Source organism: Saccoglossus kowalevskii, chromosome 3 (genome assembly GCF_978046115.1).
Source record: "Saccoglossus kowalevskii chromosome 3, keSacKowa6.1, whole genome shotgun sequence".
Classification (NCBI taxonomy): domain Eukaryota; kingdom Metazoa; phylum Hemichordata; class Enteropneusta; family Harrimaniidae; genus Saccoglossus; species Saccoglossus kowalevskii.
In genome coordinates this window covers 25,868,790-25,895,960 of record NC_140643.1, presented here as the reverse complement: position 1 = coordinate 25,895,960, position 27,171 = coordinate 25,868,790, and the positions used below count along the sequence as shown (strand labels likewise).

The window sequence follows — 27,171 nt, the reverse complement described above, 5'->3', positions numbered from 1 at the left end:
AATGAACGCTTATAATATGGTTCAATTATATTATAGCGGGCGCTCGCCTCCTCTGCGGTAAAACTAAACGTCAGGGTCATATTGCATTCTTTAGTTTTTTTGTGTTTTTAATTATATGTGTGTGCTATGTGAGAGAGTGTCACCTACAAATTATCTATTATAGAGGCATAATCTCTCACCCTAATGATACAATTATATTTGTGTGATTCTTGTTGCTCTGACACATGTATTGCCGAAAGGGGGTTAATAATTTGCTAACTGATTGAATAACTATATATTAGGAAAATACTATAGGAATAAAAAAGATCAACAAATCCCAAGTCATAAGACATTTAGTGAAATTAAAATAACTCAAAATAAAACAAAAAAAACAAAACAAATAGGCGTAAAGATGACCATGTTCGTCAATTGTCGTTGGTTTTAGGCACATATGAAACTCATGTCTTCTCGAGAAGTCTGCCCAATATATCGTCGGGTTCCTGTATAAAACAAAAAAGGAAATGTTAATATCTGAGTTAAAGTAACTGGGTTGTCGTTAGATGATCCTACATATGATTTCCTTCAGACTTGCTTCCAGAGAAGATATGTATACGATGCATAACTGACGAACCCTGCCGTGATTCACAATAAATTATTTGTATACTCACTGCAATACTGTTAGTGGAATATTCAACACGTTCCTCAGATTCTTTCACTTGTCGTTTTCTGAGTATAAATAAAGCACTGCTGTAGAACAATACGGCAATTATTCTGGCGGAAATATCTGCGCCTATGAACAGTACACGAAACATGGCGTTGTTGTATTGTGCGCATGCTCCGCGTACACCACATTTCTCTCGTCGGAGAATGCATGTGAGATCAATGAGTTTCCCAGCAATAATGCCCAGTTGTATGGATACTAAAAAAAAAACGTAATTAGACAACACAGTATAAGTAAGTAGCTAGGTTAAACTTGCATACATTAGTCACAAAAAAATGTGACGCGGACAGTTTTATGTCACATAACACAATACATCACAAATGTCAACACAAATACTGCGTAAATATGGAAATGCATATAGGTCGCATTAAATACACTACACAAATAATTATGTGATACTTCGATACAGGATGCTGACATGCCTTCACATGATGTGAACACATCAATTCATTATGATGACTCGTAATGTAAATACATTATGCTATAACATGCTATTACGATGCGAACACAATATTACAGGATGCTACAAGTGAACAATTCTCATTGTAAATTTCTTATGATAGAATACATGACGTAGGTAAATTGCTCTGCAATGTAGATACGTAATAATGTGTTGCAGAATTTTATTCGGTTTTCTGGGCAAAGAAGTTCATGACTCCTGCAAACTTGATTAATTCAGAACTGATAGGCGGATTCGGAACCTTATTCTAAGAATTCCGTGAACTTTGCCATATCTCAGAAACATAATTGGAAAAGCAAATATGTAATGGAATTTTGAGGTACATATACTTTCTATGGCAGAATGCCAGGATGCCTCGGAATTCCTTGATTGGAAGGGGGAATACCGCCTATGAGATATCGGCGGGGCTCAGAATTCCTTGATTGTGAAAAAGGGATGAGGTGTGATTATTCGTACGTTCCAAATACAGATACCAAACTTACTTAGCGAGCCTATGATGGTTTTAATACCAATCGAAAATGACTTCTTGCCTTCATCAACACATCTGTAATGATGGAATAAACATGCGAGTAATGTGCACAGTGACACATCGAGTATGTTTGTTTGTCATGATAACGTACGGTGACATTTATGCTGTATTTGACGTGACCTAAAAGGACTTTGTTTTCAAAATACATTTACTGTACATTCCATCACTTAATCCATAAGTATTTCGTCACTAAGACAGATTACACTGGCATCGGGACTTATTCGCTGGGTTGCATAATGTGAACGTGTATTATATGAATATGTGTGTATAACTAACTGACCTTAATAAAACCATGGTGCTTGGTAAATCAGTGCTACACTTAGCAATGGCTGTCAACATCATAATAAACATAAACGGAATAAAACGTGCACATTTCGGCTCAATACATAATTCACTTGTAGCAAACGTAGTCTCGGGCCTCTTATTATCAATACATGTACAATCACTGTAATTCTGTGAGTGGAAATGAAAAACGACAGAAAAACATTTCACTGACCAATTCAAACTAGGATATACTGGTATGAAAAAGTAAAATATTTTTTTTAATTCATATACAGTTCGTATATTGTTGGTATAATTTAATCTGAGGACAATGTGGTTTCTTGCCTATTCACGGATTGAGCCTATTTTGCATTGTTCTAAAAACGTACAATATGGACTTACATATTCTCATTGTCAATTTCATCTCTGGAATGTTATCCACGGATTTGATGTTCTGATTTGTGCCACGACACTATTTTTTTGATTCCATAGAAAAAATAACATTTGGATCAAAAGATATCTCGTGTAGATTGAATATCACAACAGCTAAAATAACATTTGCTCATAGTGTTATTTCTTTCTAGCTGAAGTTGCACAGAATCAACGAGCGCTTACAGTTTTGAAAATGAATATTCAACTGGGGCAATCCACTGTTATGAGATATAGACTCACATCTAATAAGTAACATAAGACATAGTGCATTATCAGTTATATTTGCCAACAGGTATACGCAAAATGGCCACCGATATCTCACATGCAAGTCTCGAATTTGTACCTTTTCCATTCACCACATCCACAGTTACCAAGATAAACCTTTAAACGTAAACATAGTATTTTGAACAGTTGTCATGTGGACAGGAGAGATTTTAACTCTAATTGATTTATAATTTATATAAGGCACCTATATTAAATTGGCAGGTAGCGAATATGTTCAACCAACCCTAGGTCCGATCGATTCAGAGCATCCTGCATAACACGGCGAGTAATAATTGAGACTATTTGAACCACAGACTGGTTGATAATGATCTAATGTACAGTTGCAGTCTGTGTTACATTCTGTGGTCAGATTACCGTTTCTTCAGTGGGAAAAAAATAATGCAAAATAAATATCATCGTGGAGATCGGATGGAACGTTGCAATAATAACTGAACGTTGGCATTTTCCCAAACATCTTTAAAACTTTTGAGCTGCACCAACAACACGGCATATGAGATGTGTGTTATTTCTTCCTAATGATTGCATTTCGACATTATAGTATACGGTGCAATTCACAGAGTTTACTTGCCTGCTTTCAACAAGATAAGGCTCTTCACACTGTAAAAATAATGCAAGACCATTTAATACAATTAGACCACAAACTATAATTATGCTAAATTTAGTCAAGCCGGTCAATTTCAGTTTCTTCCATTTGATAAAGTATCCCAATGCAATATTCACGGGAAATTCTGGAAACAGCCACATGAAGGCTACAGACAAATCAGAAAATATACATTATAGCTTACTTGAAAAATTATAGTATAAATAGCTGAAAGTATAATTGTGATCACACATGGAACATACGGGGAAAAACACTCAATATAAGCGAAAACCTACCTATGATAAGATTTGCGGTACTTGCACTGAAACCCAGATCTTTTTGAAAATATTTCGGTGGAAATAACACAAAACCAACAGGATGGGAGAGAGAACAACCAATCACGGTTAATAGATATATAGGGTTCTTCAGCAGGCTCCACACAATATGCAGCATTTCTGAAGAAAACACAAGACAGTGAATAAACTACGTACTGTTAATACAATTTCACATTGGAGCGTCAATTGGGTTAGTTATTGAGGAGTTATGTAATAGTTTCCGTCTCCCATATAAACGTCGAGAAATGCATTAAATCCACATTGCTGAATGAGCACCTCGAGTAGAGTGATGTGTGAAACCCGGAAACATCTGTACCCCTTCCTAATCTGGGCGTGTATTGTTATGTACAATTTCACACCTTTTCCATGAAAAATAACGTTTTATTTCTGATATGAACCACTGTGCGACTCCAATGAACCGTGTTGATTCGTCTTGATGAATTTTTGCTCCCTTCGCATACGTTTTGAAAAACAGAAGAATGGAATAGCCATCACCATCAAGGAGATGAATCCAGCAACCATGCTCCAACCCAACGTGGATCACGTTCAATAATTTTTATAGAAGATATATCCACTCGGTGAAAATCCACGTATATTATATTCTTAAGCATATTGAACTGATGACGCCAAAACCAAGTGGTAGGCCAATTCCCCATGCAGCTTCAACTACTCCTATATTCAAAATGACAAATGAAACAATAACTATATGTGACGATGCATTCAATATTGTTGTTATTATATTATTAAAGGCTGTAAATCGCATAGATATAAAATACTCGGTTATTATCACTTTATATCCGCTACTTAATACCCTCCTTGTATAACCTCTTATTGTATTGATATTCAGATTGTAAACCTTGCACTTTTCTTCATATGCCGGTTGTAAACCGGACATTTGCGTTGCTATGTAAATTGAATATATATCTATACTTTTAGTTTAAAAGTGTGGGGTTTACAATTTGCATATAAATAAACTTTACAGACTACATAAAATCAACAAAGGATTTACCAAAATAAACAATCAGCCAGAATAATAGGTCACGCGAATATGAATAGTATAAATATATTAACATACGTACCAATGTAGAAAGATGACTTATCACCTGAAAAGTCATCTATAAATGAGAACCCAAGCGTATTGTAGTAACTCGATCCAATTCCAGATAAGAAACGACCAATGAATGACAAATAAAACGCCAGAGTGTCTTCTTCTTTGTGTACGCGCACGTTTTCCATGCAAGACTGACTTGTATTAGAACAAGAACCAGCATCTCCATCACTGGCAGAATAATTACCGGTCTGATCGTATGAATAGGGCTTAGAAAAAAATAGGGGTAGAATACTGAGAAATATTGATGAACCCGAGATGAGAACACCGATTCCGATCCATTGTGGTCTATGTCGATTCTGTCCACCATGAAAATAACTGATAAATGGAATACTAATGAGTGAACCAATGGAACCAGCACTTGTCATGATACTTTCTTGCTGAATTGAGAGGCTGATGAAAATAAAAAATGCCTGATTTACTAATCATGAAAAACTTTTTGGTAGCTCTTGGAGTCTATTTTTGAAAAAAATGTTTGCATTTCAATTGATTGGCATTATGATTCAACGGGGATGAAAATTCATAAATTAAAGTGCGAATTGATACAATATAGATATGTAAATATACCTGCAATCAGGTAAGCATACAGGATAGTATATGAACAGCTGATATATCAAATTGTAAATGAATGTATGTATAGGTGAATACAATTGCAGGCTATTGAATAGTATGACTATGTACTGGGTAAATGAAACTCACCAGTCGCACGCAGTTGAATTTTAAATTACATATAATTTTTTAATACATGCCATTTGATGAATTGTACTGTATACAATTTTTGTCTACAAAGGTGTTCCAAATATGGCTTACGTTTTGTAAACAAAAGTACATTTTGTGTTATTGTGAGAACTATATTTACAACTACAAATTCTTACCCATATCTCCATTCAAGCGTTGTCAAGACAGATCCTACATATGTAAACATGACAGATTCTAATACATTAACCACACAAAATAGCGCCACAAAACATCTGATGTCGTGAAACACTTTGAATTTGCATCTTGCCGTATTGTCTTTCGGGACGTCGTCATGTGACCGATTACGTGATGTCTTGTGTTCGTCTTCCATAACCTTCTGTTATAAAAGTAAAGAACAATGAACACTTTTGCATTGGTCAGGCAGTGAAATCTACAATTCTAATTGTTAACATTGAATTATAGATAGGTATAAAATGATTAATGATAGGCAACTAAGTTACTCATTGATGCACCGTAACGGTTAGTGAAGGAAATGTTTCTATGATATGACAGTTCAATAACACAATAACACTAATAAAAATCCGACAAAAAAATAACATTCTTTTGTGTATGTTATTTTTTTTTAGTCTTTGTCTAAAGTCTTTTTTCATCTCAATTTCAGGCCTTCATGCATAGTGCCCGTATAATACATTATTGGGCGATAATACATTATGGAATGAGAGTCATAGTATACCGCTGTTGATTCTATCGCTGTAGAATATTAATATAAACTTTCATAATGGCAGGATGTGTTCCCTCTTTTAGTACTGATAGTAGTGGTGCCAAAGTCGCGTATTTTAAGTAAGCGAGTAAAACGACGTAGACAGTTAGTGTAATAAATTAGTTTTTTCGTACTTGTTCCCAGGCCACTTATGTGAACGTTTCGCAGTTTTATCTGACCTCCATTGCCCACTGTTACATAGAACAATTCCAGAGGTCAAGAGGTCTTGGTTTCTATGTTGATGGTAAACACGATATAATTAATGGGTTTTCCGTTCACTGGATTTGGTACATGTGATACCGCTAACCTGACTTCCATGTTTTCTGGTTAGGCTCGGGGTGAATTTTATTTGTACACGATTTGTAAACTGTACAAGCCCACCTTATCAGACGTGCTGATGTTGAATGCATGCCAGACGTGTGAGAGAGGAGTATGCCTTCTTTTAGATCTCTGTAAATCATTACATGTTCGGGAATAACGTAATAATTTATATTAAATCAAACAACGTTTAATGGTATTTGAATATTAAAACAACGTTATATTGAAATTTTGGTGGTGGGGCTTTTGTCGAAACGAAATGCACCGGTTAAAATTGATTCCACGCTTGACTTGTTAAGGCTAAACCCACGCGAAACTTGTGAAAGCTCAACCCACGCCAGACTTGTGAAAGATGAACCCACGCCAGACTTGTGAAAACTCAACCCACGCCAGACTTGTGAAAGCCCAATCCACGCGCCAAGGCAGCTAAGGTCAGAACAATAACAATAGTTATGCTGAAACTAGAAATAATTATTTTCAATTTCACTTTGTAAGATTAGAATTGCTAGTCTCCCTGTATAGTTATATCGGTTGGTATGTCAAGTCAAATAACACTTCGGAAATAGAGTGAGTGTTTTTAAATTAATTTTCGACCACGTTTGTAACATCATATAAGTGTTGTTATTAGAATCGTTGCAGTGATAAAGACATGTCAACACTTTTGACGTACTAAAACAAATTACGTAAAAACCGAATATTTACAAAAACGTTGCTTTTTATCGTGTTTGTCTACGAAGGGCAAAACTCCCGAACCGGAATAGACACTGTAAGGTGCATAGATACGAATAAAATAATAAATAATAAATACAACGAACGAAAGTCGTCCGTCATTATTGTTCAACTTGATCACAATTACTCTGGTAATGGTAGTGCGAATCTTCAGTATATTTAAAGCAACTTAGAACAACCGAATATATTGTATTGAAACACATGTCTTATATTAGTCAATATTGACGGACAAATATGTTGGATATATTAGCATTTTGCAAACACCTAGAAATCATAGTGTCGTAATTATTTTTACTCCACGTACAAACATCCTAGTTTGTTTGTTCCTCTGAGTTTTCTGAATATTTATAATTGTTAGCAAGTTACAGAAGAATTACTATTATTTGAAATGTGAACGTTTCACCGTTCACTTACAGTAGAAAAGCATGAATGGTAATTTACCTTACACCTAAACCGTACAAGATGACCGGTCGTTCATACGAAACTGAAAGCTCATCAACCCACGCGCTACAGTGTCTAAGGTCAGACTTCTATTTTAAGAGAATATTCCCTAGGTTACAGTCAAAATGTCAAATAACAGTTCGGAATGGAATAGTGAAAGATTTATCATATCTGCCATCCTTTATGAATTACCAGAAGGGTGATATTAACAAAATCGAGAAACAGCTAGAAGCTTGAACCGAAATATTGAATATTACGTCTTTTAATATATTATGAAATGTCCTGAGTTTTTACTTTTCTCAAATACAATTACGGAAACAAATGTGAAATTATCTATTCCTTAATGATGGCGCAATTTAGTGAAAATTACATACTTTCACCTTACATAAAATGCGGTTAGTGCAAACTTTCTCCGAAAGCGCCGGGTCATGTATAGGATATTGAAGGGAAATGAACCAGTTTGATAAGGGCTCAATGCGACATGTAGAACGCGTGAAAAATAAATTGTTTACACGAGAATCAAACGCGCGCAGCATGACGACTCCTGATCTTCAAAATCACTGGATTCTTCACTGAGATGCTACTTTTCCCATAGACAAACTTTACAAAATAAACTTCTGACAATTTAAACGCATTCTCTGGGAGCACTCTAACCTGAGCTGTCATTCATTGAACAGGAACAAATCTGTATAATAAACCTGGTCCGATTCGACACTGAAGGCGATTTCATGTGGCATGTATATAATGTGGTACTACTCTGCAAATAATAACGGAGCAGCTAAAAATTAAGCAAACGATATGTCGATTGTGTAGACTGTATTCCTTACCTGTGATAGTATTAGTTGACAGGCAGGCATCTTTGAATACTGTTGTGCTATGCCAGGTTGTTGAATACAATGTGATTCAGAAACATTTTACAATATGTATAGTCTACTATTATCTTATCTTATACAATGTTTACAAGGGTGATATCAGGTCATATACGTGCTGCAAAAGTAAATTATTATTATTAATCGATCTTTCCTACCATAATCGGATCTGGTTGTGGTGTCTACAGAACGTATACAAAGTCAATATAAGATAGGAATTCACAGCTGGACATATATTGTGAGCTTACAGGGCCGAACCTGGCCTCGTTCCACTTATGATTAACAATTAAATAATACCAACGGTTATTCAACGTTTGATGCATCTTTTGAAAATTGTAAAAAATAATATATAATCGTTGGTTTTGTTCGCTAATTAGGATTTGCCAGTTATTAATAATTGCAATCAATTATTTAAAATAAATTAATCAGGATAAATGGTGAAAATCATCAATAAAATAAGTATGTACAAGTTATTTTTCAAAATGTCAATACAAAATTTGGATTAACATGAGGGATTTACAAAGTTACTGTATACATGATTTCAGTTGAAAATATAGCTGCAAGCAGCAATATTCTGCTTGGGTCTATAGTCGCTTTTCAATCAATGTCGCTTTGAATATGTCAGTGGTTGTTAGAGATATATCAGTCTTCAAACTCTCAAGACGATGAATTTATAATAATAGTATGAACTGTATTTACATATTATCCCACGATATAGCAAACAAGAGTGATTACTGCCATATTGCCATATTCGAGCTACAGGCACATATCGGTGTTACTCTGGTAGTAATCGCGACTATGGGCATTGGCTTGATTGTTGTGGCCATTTAAATAATTATTACGGTTTAAAATACCTCTAAGTTCATGAAAAAAATTTTTCTCCGAGTTAGAAAAGTTAGATTTTTTCAATAAAATTAATCCCCATCAAATTTTACTCCTATTTTGGCCATTATTTAAAGAAGATTTAAAAATATGTTGAATAATGCATGTAACTCTATGACAATATTGTGTTGCGTTGTCTATGTATAGGATGGAACAGAATACAAACATAATTATATAAATGAAATAAACATGCATTACTAATGCAAATTACATATACATGCAAAGCGATATAAACATGTGTGCTGATTTCCAAAGGTAATCTGCTGTCCTTTAATATAAGGTTTTTACAAATATACCAGAATTTATGTTAAAGTACATCATACAGCGAAGGTATTGAATACAATGAATCTCATTACTATACCTTTTTTCATATTAGGAAGTAAGGTTCAACTAAACTTTCCCTTTGCCACTAGGCCTAATTCATTACATTTATTTCTTTAAAAATTTAGGAACTTAATAATTATTCTTCATGCTCAGACCAATAGATATGAAAAATATATAACATGTTTTACCAACATACAAATACATAGTAATTAATACCACAGCAAAACACCTCCAATTCGCATATTTTGTGGAAATACAATCATCAATATAAAAACCAGTCTCACAGATATATTTTCATATAATATCAATCTAAAATGGAATACAGTTCTCCAAATATCATGATTTACAAACTTGTATCTAACTAATATATTTGTTGCTATACTGAACACTTATTCTCAGAAGAAATATTGTCTCCCTGAGCTGAGAAACAATTCCACCACAACTTAACTGGAATCGAAAAACTTCATTCACGAATTGCATCCCACATATATTTTCAAATAATAAATTAGTTAAAACAAACCATTTAATTTCATTTCACATTCAGATACATTGATGATGTACTTTTCATCAATACTAAATTTTGCGATTATATGTCGCAATATATCTGCAGAATCTTCTATTTCTGCTCCATATATAGATCTGTGAATTTGATTTGACTATATATCATAGTTGTTTGATAGCTGTGATATGCTTGTGACTAAGTGTGACACTAGTGCAGTTACACAGAAGTTCATAGATGGCATCCTTGTCACTTGAGTGATGTAGACCTGCGGTTTTATACAGAAATTATTTGATTATGATTACGATATATCACTTATGATGCCACACGTGGAGCCGGAAGTGTTTAATCTTGTTCAACATCTTTTTTTTGTATGCCATGAGCTTCGGTTTCATTTTTCTACTGTTTTGCCTATGTGTTGTAATTTGTGTTTATGGTAAGATTGTTGCAACAGTATTTTCAGATTCAAATATCAAATCTTTCGCACTTTTTCGCGCAACGGTCATACTGGTCAGTCGGGTAAAACACACATACAACATGTCCACAGTGGCAATTAAGTTGTCCGTGGCACGGTATCACTGTCAACATTGAACCTCTTTATTATTACATTTGTAGTAATAGAACCATCACCAGTACTGTAACAGTAGAGCAATACTGAGATGATAATGCCATTAGAGTTGTACATTTAATATCACTGTCTGACATACAATCAACTGGACCTATAACCGACCACGCTGAACGAGCGCTGAACTCTCTCTGTTTTTATTTCGTTTACACGTGATGGTATCATAACAATATGCCAACAGAGAAGTGTATGATAGAGGCAGTAGCAAGGTGGCATCTGGCATCATCTACCTGGCAACACATTTTGTCTGACGTTTATTCATACTACTTCCGAGTCTTCTACTTTTCTGTTGACCCCTTAACATACTCACGCTATTTAGACGCAAAAAACAATGCAGATAGTTTAATATGTTTAGACAGAATTTAATTGATTCTGAAAACCAATGCGTCTCTCCAAAAATCAATGAAAAGGTGAAGGTAAATAACTCTCACAATTGATAATCATATGCCCAGTGATAAACCATAAATATATCCAGATTGATGGACGACAGATGCAGCGGAGTTGAAAACAGATGCAGCTGAGTTTGAACTACTTCAAAATAATGCAATCATAATAGTAATCACTCTTCATTTATACACGCTCACAGTGTTATAACATACTTAATCAGAGTACATTTATTAATGATTATCCAACGTGGTCGAATAAATATGACGTCCGTCTAAGCACACAGTACTACTACAGTTTGATTTTCTAGATTACTGCATTCACAGAGATGATCTTGTTTAGACATCTTATTTTGAAATAGTGAAATGAAATGATCGCATGTAGGAATCAAAGATGCATAATTGTCTTTGTTGTTGTACTGTTATATTGTATTGCATGACATAGCATAACACAGCTAATTTGACTGCGAGTTTGTCAAACTTCTGTCATATGTTCGATTTCCTCCCAGTAGACATGTTTACCGATAATCTCATAGAAAACAATCTTAGATTGGCTGGGCATGATGGTTGTGACGTTGGGACGGTTTCTCATTGCTGTTGATTTCTATACCTTTCCTAATGTTTTCTAAGTACATGTCAGAAAGAGAGGAGAACAGTCAGAAAATAAGTCAGTGTTCCTGAAAAAGCCGTGGTAGCAAGTGCAGTGGCAAAGCGTTTTGCGTGTTCTCTACTGAAACCTAGAGAACAGGTCTCTAAAAATGTATTAGAATTGTTAGGTTGTTATGCTTTATACAAGTGTTTTCGGAAATTTCAATAGAAATAAAATCAAAAACTAGTTAAGGTATTGATAATATGAGACCTAATAAGGACTAGCGACAGATACGCAAAAAATGGATGAATAGAAGCAAACAATGTCATTGCAACTCGTAGAAGTGTTGATTAAAAATTTAAAGGCATGTCAGATATATGAACGAGTTACCTTCACTTCAAGTACCGGGTGGCTGTATAAAACGGCTTACATCACAATGAATGTTATTTTTGTGAATTTATCAATTTTCAAAGGGAACCAAGACACTTGCCTACCCGTGAATTTTATTTTTTAGCTACATCAAATAATAATTTGATTGCAAATTCAAAATAGCGACCAAACTATGTGACTGATCAGAACTAATTTATTTTTGCCGAAAGCTTCCTTGAGAATTCACCTGGAAAAGACGTTAATGAGACAATATGTTTGAGACTTTGGTATCAACATATGTAGTACATCAAATGTTTTTAATTTTAATGTAGAATGCTTTGGAGTATGACAAAATGTATTTGACATATGTTGTCAATGATTGATCACATTTACTGTAGTATTTTACACATGTTATATAAGAGTACACGTATTAGTCTGTGGTATATCACATTGGCTCTAGTATAGCTAATATTTGTTATGGGATTGTATGTTTTATTTATGATTAGATACATTTGAGCTACAATTGAACCCTTCCATTATGTATAGGATTGACTATATTTAACTGGTCACTTTTGAGTTGGGATCAATGTAGTATTGGTGGTTATATTAGGCCTATGAATTTACACATATGCTGCACAAAGGTTTAACCATGTTTGGCCACACTGGATCTACAATTCGTCATATTTGCCCCAGTATTGGCCTTACGTGAGATAAGACCAAATGTATATATATATATATATATATATATATATATATATATATATATATATATATATAATTGATTACAGTCCATATTTAGAAACATTTTTTTAATCATATTTAGCCAAAGAATGTTTACATTAATTGTACACATATGCCTAAGTATTGATCATGTGTTATATGTGAATGCCCGCATTGGTCTAAGATTGGCCACATTGCGTCTACCATTCACTGTAGATACACTCTGTATAATGTGACAGGGAATCTCGTTTGAGCAATATAAGCATTCTACTTAACTAAATTGCATATAAACGTCTTTTCCAACCATTTACAATTTCTTTTGCCACCTAGCTAGCCACTTATTCCGAATTTGCTTTATCACATGCATGACTTTGATGTTTGAAATCGTATGCCTGAATATCATGTAAGGCGTTTATGTTATTCGTTCAAGATAAATATTCAAAATAGTCCTCTTTTTATCATAAGGAAGGATTGCGGCAGAAATACGAAAATCAAAGAATTGGGGTATGGTAGTACTGGAACCTGATTTTTGATTATGATGACACATTTGAAGCACCATCTTTTCGTTGCGAACGATTTGACAAGCATTGTATTTGGGACCACAATTTACTTACATGAGCCGATTTCATTTTTGCACCCCGGCTACTATGGGAACATAAAGTGTGTTTTCAGAATACAGCTCTACATAAAAACATATTTTTCCTCACATGTAACGCTATTGGGTTTTTGGGTTGGGTATATCTAAATACATGACATAATTTCAATTATTAGTAATTATTTATCTACAATATTTTTAAATAATTTTTTTCAATAGTCATGCCCTTTCCAATCAGCTTCAATGCACTGAAAACATGTCAGCAATCGAGGCATACATATGACGACATTTACCATCGTCATCCATCACCCATGTTAACGTTCGTCACAGCAACAAAGCAGTAACAAGATTATGAACTACAACGTTCATATTAGTGGTGTTACAACACACAATTAGGTAACGCTGCTCTAATTTTCATGGTCGGAAAAACCTATATCATTTCCCCCGGTTTTGAGTATTAGGGTCGTAGTTTGTGTTGGTTTGATCAGACGTCGGTCGTTATTACTGTATTCATTGCATGTAAAGCGCGTCAATGGCACAGAAAGCTACTAAAGCGTGTGATAAACACAGTCGAAACATGATATACGTTCGATTGTCCATACCGTTGTGCTCTTCAACCATATACTGTACATATTTATATTCCCAGTATATTTGGAGCCATAGTTTATAGCTTTGGTTCAGCATTGGGTGAACTGATTTTTTATTTGATTTATTATGCTGTTCATAAATGTGCAAATTCTTAAAATTATTACTGAGTTTGTCGTTGGTGGCGTCCTCTCAAAGACATGAATCTGTTTCTGCTGCATGCGATATTTCACACCCAATCATGGTTTGAGCAGTGAAATATTTCGTATTTATTGTGATTTTTTACGTAAATGCTCATGTCAGTAATTATTATTGGTGTGCATATGGAACACTTTTTGTTATGAATTATTCTTAATATATTCCTGAATTTTGTTCTCACACTCAGGTTTTCCCCACCAAAACATAAGAATTTCACAATGTTGAAAACGGAAAGTTGTTTGACGACTAAATATGACGCGGGAAATACCCACTCATCATAATCAACAGTGTGTGCATGTGATATCAACAAAGGTGTGCTGCTTTTTATGTTACATCATAATAGTCTGTAGGTCTACAACATTAGTAACTTAGTAACACTCACTAATGGGTCTCGTACAAAGTAACATTCTGCATTCTGTTTGATTTTAGTTTATATCTCTGTGTCGACTACATATGAAGTCCAATTCTTCTATATCTCAGCTATAGTTGTTAAATTTACCTGTTATGAAGATTTATGAAGAATGTCCTCATTATTAAATAAATGTATGATATTTACAACTCTTGTTTTCATAATGTATTTCATGCATGTATTGTTTGTGTAATGTATCCCTATGGAAGCAGAGAATTTCGAAATCGCAAATCAATTTTCAACACGTTAACCCCGTGTTACAACATTAATGATCTTTGTGTCGGTCGCGTATAATAATGCGTTCGGTTCATTTATGGAAAATCCCTGTATATCAAAGCCAGTATATCTAAACAGTCAACACTAAGCCAAGCAATGTATTAAAAATATCGGCTCCTCATTGGGCAGCCGCAGTTTCAGCCTTTTCAAACCATACGTCCAGCTGATTGCAGGTGATCACGCCCCCTTTCAGTCAGTATTCCAAGTAAACCCCCTTTGTTTACACTATAAGCTTCGTGGCAAAGGACCTTGTATTACACCTCCAACAACCCATCCAACCGACCGACCACAGATACGGCAGCCAGAATTAAATCAAACGACCACACACACATTGCATACACCACTGAGGACGGTAAATAAATACGCTCAAAATAATGTTATTATTATTATGAATGTGATTACGTTCTTATTTCCTGAATATATTTACATATATGCTACTAAAGAAATATTCATGAATAGTTATTTAGGTCAACGATTAGCATATATTGATTATAATGTATACTGTTCATATGGAATTATTGAAAACTTACAGAAAGTTGAAATGAAAATATTCAAATAGAAAAAAAATCACCACCTGTCTCATGACGAAGATTACTTTTTTGTTGCTTCCTTGGTTACACCATTTTTTTCGACCGCAAATGTAGGGTTGTCGAGCCCTTCTGGTGTACTCTGAAAAAGAAGTAAGCAGAACATATATGTTTAGATATGTTTACGATTGGTGTAAATGAGTTCTTCGAAAGTTCTGTTTGCTGATACAAATATATAATGCCTATTTAAAAAAACGAACTTCTGATCAGCAGGCACTCCATTAAGAACAGACAAGCAATGTGAATTATGAGCATGCTATGTGTTATTTACTTTGTGAAAAAAAAAATCTGTTTTTAACCAATGGCATTGAAAATGCATTTTCAGTGCATTCTGTTTGCTTTGTTTGAGAGTCAAACTGCTCATCATCTTTTGATTGTAGTCAATAGTTCAAAATATGTATTTAAAAATAACGGGATCGTGTGAGTTGAACAGCGTGTAAAACAGGATACTGACACTGACATGTTTACAAACAACTTACCACGGTCGTTGGCAAATATCATCACCATTACGAGTTCGACATCATTATCATATTATTGTCGATTTAATTATGATTGTTTAACGTATATTAATAGCATGGACATCAAACAGATTAAGTGATTTATTGTTTTCCATGTGAATCTTAATCTTAATACTTGCCGTTATACTTGCCATTCCTATTTGAACATCACATCCCTCATCCTGATGTCGGCGTTTAAGGAGGAACAAAGTAAAACAAAACATGATGAATGACACACCACTTAGGGCACAACTTGCTCCAAGGAATACCACCCGGAAGAGGTAATTGTCATATTGTGCGCATGCACCACGTTCACCTCCTTCCTCGCGCCACAGTATACACGTAGAGTCCATGAGTTTTCCAGCTACAATGCTGTACGGAATCAACACTAATAATAAGACATATATATATATTAGTGATATTCAGTATGAATAAACAATGAAGCAAAGCTGGGCACACACGGAGGTATGAATACTTACAAAGGTTACGAATTGTGCTCTTCATTCCAAGAGAATATGACTTCTTGTTTTCGTCAACACACCTGAAATATAATACGGTGAAATATCACTTGAGTGACGTTATGTGATAATTAAAGATGTTCGCCTACACGTTTTACACGTCTGTGTACACGTAACGTCACGCTTTACAGCAGTGACGTTATCGAGCCTGAGAAACATTTTCGCGTGCGCTAAAGTGCGCACAGCTGATTCTACCTAACGTGTGCATTTATTTACCTTTCGGGACTGTCACTAATATCTTCGGTGATTTGTTCGTGTAGGATTTAACTCTTACATACTCGGATAATATTTTATTCGTAATTTTATACAAAACTGATCCAACAAACTTACGACTACATAGAATTTGTTTTTATATGAATTTCGACGATTCGTTTTTTTATAAATCTACGGTACCATCGGCATTTCAGTGGGCACCTTGCCACATCAAAGTAGATCAACACAAGCAGTCCTGTATTTTGTAGAGAGGGCTAAAATGTGACCGGGAAATGAGACTTCTTTTTGTTAGTTTGCTGGTACACAACAGCAAAATGTAACTTTCATCTTTGTAATACTCCTGTCACTGAATGTATTTTTGCTTCGATTAGCTACCATTAGCAGACTATCAAAGTCATCGTAAGTATTGCAATCAGCACTGCCATTTATCTACTAATAATGCCAGTGTGAACAATTCAAACTCATTATTTTTATAAACTGCGCCATCCAATTACACTTAACGCAACGTTAACGCCTAGCCGAATAATGTATCACCACGAACGTCTATGTCACCGTGAACGCGGACTCTACCTGTACACGTAAAACGTGTATATTATTTCATCTACGAGCCTCTATGATTTATTATGTTACCTCAGACAACTCAAAAAACAAATGATATCGATTGATCAACTTAGATATATTTTTTCCATCAATTTTATGTTCATTTGACAAAGCGTCTAAGCGCGTTTGTGGACGCCGTTGTTTTTGCAAAATTTAAAAATTTGTGATGTTTTTGTGATTTCGTTATGCAATTGACTGTTGTAATTTGCTCAATATTCATAACCATGATAACAAATATGCTGCTTCCCTGTTTTTCTCGTACAGTTTTGACAATATGTTTAACGTGTTTTACATACTGTGTATTTCTTCAGTATGCAAGCTATACGACAAGATACGACGCGTTAAATGTTACGGTCCTGAATGTAAATAGGAGTAAGGGTCGTGAATCCTACTGTCAACTGAACTCGGCAAAACTAATAATATCCGTGATAAAGAACATTGATACTCTTGGGTATCTTTAGCTCAAACAAGATTCATGGGGAAATGTTACTTTCAGAATTACACAAAAAACGTTTCAGAATTGTATTTAAAATGGATTTTGTATAGTATAATAACGATTAACCTCCACTACAATCGGATATACCTAGTTTTTTTAATTAATTTTCTAGATTTGACATATGAATGCAAGATTCTCAACATTATGTAACACTATTGATTATCTAGTTGTACAATGAATGGATGAATGGATGAAGAATGTAATGTATTACTTAGCTTTGGGTTTCTCTCACAATAGTAACTATTAATAACAATTTCTTTACTTACCTTAAAGTAACCATAGTAACTGGAAGACTAATTGTAGCATTAGCTATTGCGAATACTGCCATGAAAAACATGAATCCCGCAACATAGTTACATATTGGTTCGATACACAGCTCATCTGAAGCAAATGTGCTTTCCAAGTTAATGTCGTCAATACATGCACACATGGTGTAATTCTGATAAATCCAAGGATATGAAAAGGAAAAATAGCAATATAAGTACATGTAAATTGCGAACATATAAACACGCAGCACACGAGTCTTGAACTCACAAGTAAAATTGCATGTTTTAACAAATACCATAAAATTGCTAAACTAAAAACAAACATCATTTCCGTATCTTGATTGTGTATATGTTTCATTATAATCATGCATTTAATTATATTTGTTGGTCTATGTTTACCTAAGATCAAGTAGGGGCTTTCTAGGTATTTATTACAAAGGGTCACAGTCATCGCTAAGCACGCATTTAAACGTCTCGTATACGTCACATGGAACCTGTATTAATCACGAGGCGTGAGAACTACAGCCTATCAACCAACCTTAGGACCAATACTTTCTGAACATCCTGCATAACACGGCGAGTAATAATTTAGACCATTTGAACCACAAACAGGTTGGTAATGATCTAATTTGCAGCTACAGTCTGTATTACATTCTGTGATTAGACTGCTATCCCTGTAACATACAAATGACTGTCTTGTTATAATTAAAATCATATTGCGAGCATTTGAATATGCAGCAAACGCGTTTCGAACTGCCCACTATGGTGAAATGCTTCACCACTGTAAGAGGTCGCGTACCGCAATACACTGCAATAACCGGCATTAAATACGGTTTGAAATAGCGTGTGAGGAGCGCGGATACAGTGACAAAATAAACACGTGCACATCACAAACAATCACAAACATGAAACAATGTTCAACACAATTTCATCATGAATGATTTAATATGGAAGCAATAATAACAATGAGTTCTATAACTACAGAAAACCTAGTAAAATACATTATACGTTTTAAAACATCAAGAAAAAATAATTAATGCACAGAATTTCTCTATTCAAATTCTCTAGATTGATCATAAAATGAAAAGCTCATTAATAACAACTAATGTATATTGTTTTTTGTTGTGGCATTCCTTGATTGCAAAATACGTGTGCGTGACTACTTTGAAGTTGGTCATTAAGCGAGTCTCAACGACAATAGTCCTCGATACTATATTCAAACACTTCTCAAAAAATAAAATAATTCAATTACATTGTGTTTCACTATTTGGAGATAATGAAGTCACATTGATCATCACTAACCGGCTTCTTTCCAAATAAGGGCCTTCACACGGAAACACCATGGCTAGACCATTAGACACAACGATGACACCAACTAATATTATGCAACATTTCATCAACCCAATCAGCTTTAATTTTAGTCGCTTGATAATGTATCCACAAACAAGGCAAGCCGGAAAGTTTGGAAACAGCCAAAGAAAACCTATAAGTAATAACGTCAAATAATAATTTGCAATATTATATAATAAAAGTGTTATTTTTTTTAAAAACATTGGTTACGCAGCAGAAGACAATCAGGCACTCCAACTGAAGCTGCTAACGTTAGGTGCAATATCGTGAAACATATGTTATGTACGTTCTTTATTACATTTGCGATTATAAAAAAACAAGCTTTAGTGCATACTTATTGGTTCATGGTCTATTCTAAATAGGAAATCAATATTTCCTATAAAAAGTGAATATTTGAAAGTTTCCACTGAAATGAATGTCATACATACCTATGATTAAGTTCCCAGTACTAAATGTGAAACCCAGATCTTTTTGGAAGTACTTTGGCAAGAATATTACGAAGCCTACTGGATTGTTGATAGCATAGGCAAGCACAGTCAATATAAAAATTGGATTTTTCAACATGTTCCATGCATTGACCAGTATTTCTAAAACACAAAATAGACATTCCAAAGTTATTATGACCATAATTAGGACCATAACACGTTACAATATGACAATTTACTAATATATATATTAGACAGACATTGTATCGTGATGTGCGTATATAAATATAAATCCATTTGCATATTTTTTTCCAGAAGAGCGCCGTCTAAGTGCTATGTTTAATTTCCTCATGTTCAAATCTGCCATGTTTAAAGGCGTGGTTTTATAATAAGGATTAACTAGAAATAACATACAAATCCACTATTCATATAATATGTCTAACAGGGGAAAGTACAAGTCAATGGACAAGAAACGCTGTACAAGAAGACACAAACAACACAACACAACACAAGCACAGACAAGTCAATAAAAGAATGACTTATGGACAACAAGACATACGGCCATGAAGTGATGTCAGGTGTTTCGAAAAGAATGAGCACATCCTGCTTCACATGTGGCACTCGACATATATCAGTCTAAGTCGTAGTCAGGAAGTGGTCTTCATCCTACATTGGACAAATGACATATGTTTACCAATAGAATTATATTTTCTCACAAGCGCCTGATACCTGCAAAAAATGCTCTCTAGAGGAGACTTGTGTAATTGCTTGAAATAGAGAAGTCTAGTGCGCTTCATAAATTCAGTATATGGTCTGTACGCTCTAGCATAGCGAACAAGTTGTGAAATGTATACACCATAGGCTAGAGCACGTGCAATGTTACTGAGAACGTGTGGAAAATTAACGATGGCGGAATCGAAATAATCTCTTTTGTCATACAGTCTATTAGAGATTTGACTTTTGGAGTCAAATAAACTAAATAGTAATAAATTGTCAATGTTCATTTTACAAATTTTATATTTATCTTATCATATCTTCTTTGGTATTGGTGAATTTTGAAAGTTCATATGACCGCGTTCTGAAACCGATAAATCTTACGCTCTCGACGACAATGTTTCTGCTTCAAGAAAATTGTTACCTTTCCCGTGGAGTAAAACGTTCATTCCGCTATATGAAACAACGTCGGAGTTCTTGGTATATCTGCTTTCCGACTCGGGGATCTCCCTTCGCCCTCCTGGCATTTCTCTTGGGAAGAAACAGAACAGAATGGACAGCAACAACAGGGCGATAGCTCCGCCAATTCCACCTAGCCACCATGCTCCAACCCAACGTGGATCTTTATCAGTCAGACCAATTGTGTTCATATCTACACGGTAAAAATCTACGTATATGCTGAGACAAGCAGAGCTGATGACTCCAAATCCAAGAGGTAGGCCTATGCCCCATGACGCTTCGATTATGCCTGTGTGACGTATATGTAAATAAATAAGTAACTATGAATATTAAAAAAAATAGTCAAATTTCTGAATTTTATTAACTCATTTTGTTTTACTTAAAATGTAGATACTTTCAAATATAGATTAAAACATTGATGCAATAAGTATGCTGAAAGAAAGAGATTATTCTCGCAATGATCTTAATCTTTAAATGCGTGGCTTGCAGACATATTACTTGCATTATGATAAATGATACAGTTCTAACTACAAGCATTAACTACCTTACATAAGCGACCCTGCACATAGATACACATTTTAATTATAATGTGAAAATCATTGAGACAACCTACCTATATAAAATGCCGATTTTTTGCCTGAAAAGTCGTCAACATAAGAATAACCCAGGGTACTGTAGAACGTCCCTCCAATTCCAGAAATCATACGTCCCAAGAAATACAGATTATATGCCACACGACCTTCTTGTGACTGTTCAATTTCATCTTCGTTTAACTCTTGACTTTCACTTACAGCAGTTGAACACAAGCCAAACTCACTTACACCGCCAGTATTGTTGCTGGCTTGGTCATATTCGTATGGTTCGGACAAGAACTGAAGTAGTACACACAATATAATACCAAGGCATGAAAGCAATGTTCCCACTGCCACCCATCGAGGTCTGTGATGGTTTGGCCCGCCCAGAAAATGGGCAACAAATGGAATGCAAACCAATGAACTCACTTGACTTGCAATTACCAAAGTTCCTATTTGCTGAGAAGTGAAACTGTAAATAAATTTGAGAATAGTTGCAGCAAATATTTGTCTTTGCGTGTGCAGATTTCAGTCATGAATTGTAAAATCAAATTGCCATACATTATGCCACTTTCCTGGTAGCTCAGTGTAGTAAAGCAGAGTATGTGATAACAGTATGTAACTAGACAATTATTGTAAAATCACAGTAGCTGCGGACAGAAAGTAAAACAAGTGAATAAAGCCAAACAAACAGAAGGGTAGAAACAGGAGCATAGCATTTAAAATGAAATTATAATCCATCAGAAACACGAAACTATAAAAAGTCATTTAAGTCGAAGTAAACTAGTCGAATACGCGCCGTACGTAAAAGCAAATTTCGAGTAGAATTGAAATATGTATGTATTTCACTGCCTATTTTCAAAACAAAAATGAGTTTTGAATCAATATTAATAGACCTTGGAAATAGTTATGTATTTCACTTTCTGTTTGCAAAACAACTATGCGTTTTGAATCAATATTATTAGACTTTTGAAATTGTTGTGTAGTTCACTTTCTATTTCGAAAACCAAAATGATTTTTTTCAATCAATATCATTAGAACTTTGATATATTTATTTCTAGACGTAATAAGACGCCGAGATCTTGTAGAGTCACGACAATTATATTCCGTCATCGCATCTTCTGTTTTCCTCTTATACATACTTATATACATGGTATATTTCTCTTCTTGTCGAGATGGAACCAACACCATACACATAATTCTGATTGATAAGATGTTGACAATTTACTTAATGTCTTTACCTATACCGTCGTTCAAGCGTTGGGAGGACAGACGCCATATAAGCAAACATAGCGCATTCAACAACGATCAATGTAAAGAGTAGAGCTACATATGATCTAATCTTGTGAAACCATCTAAAGCTCTTCTTCGATACGTCTCCGGTACTAACATCACAATTATCGTGGTGTTTTCTGTTTTCTGAAAATAAAGTATACTGCCCGTTGATAATGTTAGTTTGTGGTTTGTGCCGTGTGATTCATTGGACTCGTTCTAGACCTACTCTAAACAAGCTGATAGTCTGGTTGGTGATCCGCTCTGCTCAAAAAACAAGCAAAATGTTTTAGACTGTTGCCATGGTACTAGTAGGATAAGAACGTGAAGCTAACGTCGGTTTATAGCTAAAACAGAGCCCGTATACGAAGTTCGCAAAAACATTCAGTCTTCAGAAGTCACTTTACTAGGACGTATTCTGTTCTGTTGCTGAAAGTATTCGAAAACAAGTTTTTCGCCTGTTGCCATAGCAGCGGTGGGACATGATTTTTGTTCAATTAGTGACGGTATGATTTGCCTGTCAAGTATGAACAAAATCAGCCAAGACAAAAAAACACAGACAATTTGTAAAGCCGTTGCTGGTGAAAAGTTACCCCAACTCTGAGGGTAAATTTCTCTGTTATGAAAATAGACATAGAAAAACATCAATCCAAACAACATAATGATCTCTAAAGATAAGTTCCACAAATGGAGGAGAATGCAATTTACAGTTTTTTATATCACTTTTCATTCTCTGGATATTCAACGTTATATCAGTATTATGTAATCAGCCATCTTGATTCTTAAGCAAAGGATTATGGGTAAAGTTGACATCATAGAATCTGTTGTCAGAAATTGAGGAAATTATATTCCTTTGCTTGAAATCAAGATGGCTGACTACATAATACTGATGAAAAGTTGAATATCCAGAGAATGTTATAAAAAATGTAAATTGCATTCTCCTACATTTGTGAAGCTTTTTATTTAGAGGTCATTATGTTGTTTGGATTGATGTGTCCTTTAAATTTATGCCCACACTCAAGCTGAGTAGAATGAGCTACGTCCGTGCTTTTTAGTCGAGGAAATTTAGGGTGAGATGCATTTGGCGCGAAGGTATTAAAAAAATCAGTATTTTGGCTGCTGCAATGGAAACGGTGGGCCAGAATTTGTTTGCAGATTCTACAACCTAACTAGAGTGAAGGTGTGACTTGCCTGCCTAGTTTGAAATAAATCGGCCCAGCCAAAATAATCACAGAAGAGTCAAAAGTCATTCCTGGTGAACAGTTACCCCAACTTTGGCGTCAAATATCTCGGTAAAGAATAAAGATATCAAAATTCAAATAGTAACTTTGTGCCTACACTCAAGCTGAGTAGAATGAGCTATGTGTGAGGTGTTTTTTCTATGGCAACGGTTAGCTAAAATTAGTTTGAGCGAAATAGGCCAAGCCAAAAAAATCACAGAAGAATTAATACGTGAAAACACTGGAAATGACACACATACAAGCTTTTTATGTTTTTTGAGCGGAGCGGATTGCCAACCAGCCTACCGACTTTTTGTAAGTGGTTACCATGTTTTCATCATTTTGCTGTTAGTGGGGTTAAGCAAAGTGTACAAAAAGGAGGCGTTAAATAGGGCCCCATCTCGTTCTCGTATACGTACAAAATATTTAGCACGATAGCATCCACATCTAAAGTTTATAACGTGGATGTAATTTATGTACTTTATAACCATGCTATATAATTTATGGGTAAATCCTAAGCACCTGGTTGTGTCTGTAAATGAATAAAAATGCACACTAGCTGCAAGGTGATGAGGGCGAAGACTTCTATCGGTGATTATATTCCTCAAAAATTGACAGCATTTTGTAGCACCACTATAATTTGTTTTTCACCAGACTGTGAGGTAAAAATTACATTCTGGTAACACATTGCAAAACATACTTTTGATTTTAATGGCGACCAAAATGATAAGCCAGTAAAAAGTTGTAGAAAAACCAATGTTCAATGAAACAAATCATAGAGAATTGTCTTTATTATATACGTAGATACGTTATCGCCCTTTTTTTTGTAAAAATGCTATTTTCGACTTCTCCTTAAAAACTACTAGCCCGATTGCTTTCAAATTGATACTTAGTATGTAGGGTTCATGGGTTGATGATATTTAAAACACGGTATCAATTGTAATTGACATGGCAAACCCAAGATAAACTACCATGCATGGTTGTGATTTGGCAAGGACATTGGGAGACCACTAATAACCAAGGCAAATAGTTAATATCGCATCGTACAGAACAATATCAACCTTGTTTTGAGGAAGACATTCTACAATGACAGCGGAGTCATTTTGACCATTAGGTGGCTTGTTGCCGTAAACCAAAGTACTAGAATCGTAGTTCCATTGCTCATTTAATAAAGCAATGAGAATTACTTAGTTTATGTGTTTGTGCTACCATGCTTATACCTTATCCCCTCAACTAGATATGTGTGATATATGGGGAGAAAAGTAAAACAGAGTCAAAAACTTACCTTCGCAGTGGGCTTTATCCATGATGGAGTAATACGTGTGTACTCTGTAAGGCTTGGGAGGTTGCTCGCTATGACTTGCAGGATGCAAAATGAACGTGATTTCATACTGTGACCTCCCTTGTCAGCACTTTATACTTACATGTTTATGTCAACTGACTGCCAATTAAATGTCACTACTCCATGTATGTACGTTTCATATTAACAAAACATATTGACAGGTGTATTCAGCGTCACGTAATGGTGACTTGTAATAAATTTCATTCTTCAAACACGTTTTAACGCCAAACAAATGTTTTTGTCGTGAAGTCCTAATCATGACGACATAAATGATTTTTTAAAGAAATTTGTAAAAAGAAATTTAACATTAACTTCGCAGAATGCGTTGTGATTTGTAACGTCATTTAAAATTTATAAAGCGATTATAAATATTCACACCGTCATGAAAACACTAAATATTGTTTACAATCGATAAACTCCACGGGTTATAAACTGATTTTTATATGTTTGATTAAGGGGGCGTAACACTAACGCTACTTAAAGATAGTCATACTTTTTCTTTTCGATCAACAGCTTGATAAGAGTCATGTAATAAAATATGCAGTAATGCACTATACGCTGGGGCTTCAGTTCGATGCAACTTTGCCAGTAAAACACGTTGCGCAGATGTGGATATGACAACAATCGGATGTTCAACGTACTGTTATTCTTCATTCGGTAAAATACTGCCGGCGCAAGCCAGCCGTTGACAAATTAGAGCACAGAGATTGAGCGGGTCCTTTGTTCTTGACAACTGACTTGACTGACTGTCTATTCATTGACAGTGAGTCGATCAGTCACAATAACCGCATTGGTTAGTTGGCATACTAATCCACAATACTATGCTAGATTATGTTAAATATATTGAATTGCCATATCAGAGAAGTACTAATAGTAAATTGAAATGAAATATATCTAATGATAAACACGTACATATTGTTCAGTGGTATATATCACACTGGATGTAATCTAGTTTAGTGTATACAATGACTTCAAAACACACATTAACATAAAATGCTATTGTTGCATATTTTAGTACAATAGTCGGCGTGACTATTTTTCTTGAAGACACGTCACGTTGCAAGTTTTAATGCACTACAGGACATCTTACAAATTGCATGGACGCACATGCAGGGGTCAATGACATTTTGCAGTATAACCTTATACTTGTGACTAAAGTGATAAATTACTCTGTTCAACCTTTGACCTATCACGTGAACCAACTCATAAAGAAATAAACGTTGAACTAAATTCTTAATAAGGTCAAATTAGAAGCTGTTTTTACTCTGAATTACTTAAAAAAGTTGATGGTCATTAGCCGATTTGAATTTCCAATGGGGAATAATTCCGAACCATCCGCCCCTGTCACCCCAAAAGTTATCCACAGTTCACATGTGTTACTTATCTCGACTCAATCACAACTTTAATTTCCACTGATAACAAATATGAACTCAAATCACGTACCGGTACTCAATGTAGCCATATCAGTCGCCATCAGGACATTCATAAATAACGCGGTTGTGAGATGAGGGAACCTAAATCGGGTAACTATGTTAAGTGCGAACGGAGTAAGTGCCATGTTCTTGATAGATGACTTGCGTGTTGGGAATTTGTTTAAAGTGAGGAAGACTTGCGCACCGCCGAATTTTTTCTATCATTCGAGACCATCGAACTTCAGTGGCAAAACAAGTCGAAACGGCT

General features: G+C 35.0%; 2 protein-coding genes across 2 annotated transcripts; both read right to left on the bottom strand.

Annotated features, from left to right (window-relative positions):
- Window positions 1-437: 437 nt before the first annotated feature.
- On the bottom strand, window positions 438-18,301 carry LOC146747647 (solute carrier organic anion transporter family member 1C1-like). Its single transcript, XM_085497407.1, has 11 exons — window positions 18,138-18,301; window positions 16,524-16,585; window positions 16,197-16,432; window positions 15,556-15,629; window positions 4,662-5,083; window positions 3,544-3,702; window positions 3,232-3,416; window positions 1,970-2,142; window positions 1,643-1,704; window positions 648-898; window positions 438-479 (listed from the first exon to the last, which is right to left on the bottom strand). The coding sequence occupies exons 1-11, from the start codon at window positions 18,299-18,301 to the stop codon at window positions 438-440; spliced, it is 1,830 nt and encodes a 609-aa protein (XP_085353533.1).
- Window positions 18,302-18,666: 365 nt separating this feature from the next.
- On the bottom strand, window positions 18,667-25,456 carry LOC102809538 (solute carrier organic anion transporter family member 1A6-like). Its single transcript, XM_006811298.3, has 8 exons — window positions 25,435-25,456; window positions 22,899-23,076; window positions 22,087-22,129; window positions 21,699-21,957; window positions 21,051-21,374; window positions 19,916-20,074; window positions 19,440-19,620; window positions 18,667-18,811 (listed from the first exon to the last, which is right to left on the bottom strand). Exons 1-8 carry the CDS (start codon window positions 25,454-25,456, stop codon window positions 18,667-18,669), a joined length of 1,311 nt encoding a protein of 436 aa, XP_006811361.3.
- Between the last annotated feature and the right edge of the window lie 1,715 nt (window positions 25,457-27,171).

What these genes read in the sequence shown, in the direction of transcription:
- LOC102809538 (XM_006811298.3), bottom strand. Translation starts at nt 25,456, where the DNA reads ATGGATAAAGCCCACTGCGAAG. An exon ending in CGTTTTACTCCACGGGAAAG is followed by an intron (nt 20,075 to 21,050) that starts GTAACAATTTTC and finishes TTTGTGTTTTAG; the next exon opens with AAATACTGGTCAATGCATGG. An exon ending in TACTGGGAACTTAATCATAG is followed by an intron (nt 19,621 to 19,915) that starts GTATGTATGACA and finishes TATTACTTATAG; the next exon opens with GTTTTCTTTGGCTGTTTCCA.
- LOC146747647 (XM_085497407.1), bottom strand. Translation starts at nt 18,301, where the DNA reads ATGTGTGCATGTATTGACGACATTAACTTGGAAAGCACATTTGCTTCA. An exon ending in TAAGTCATCTTTCTACATTG is followed by an intron (nt 3,703 to 4,661) that starts GTACGTATGTTA and finishes TGTTTTCTTCAG; the next exon opens with AAATGCTGCATATTGTGTGG. An exon ending in TACCGCAAATCTTATCATAG is followed by an intron (nt 3,417 to 3,543) that starts GTAGGTTTTCGC and finishes ATTTGTCTGTAG; the next exon opens with CCTTCATGTGGCTGTTTCCA.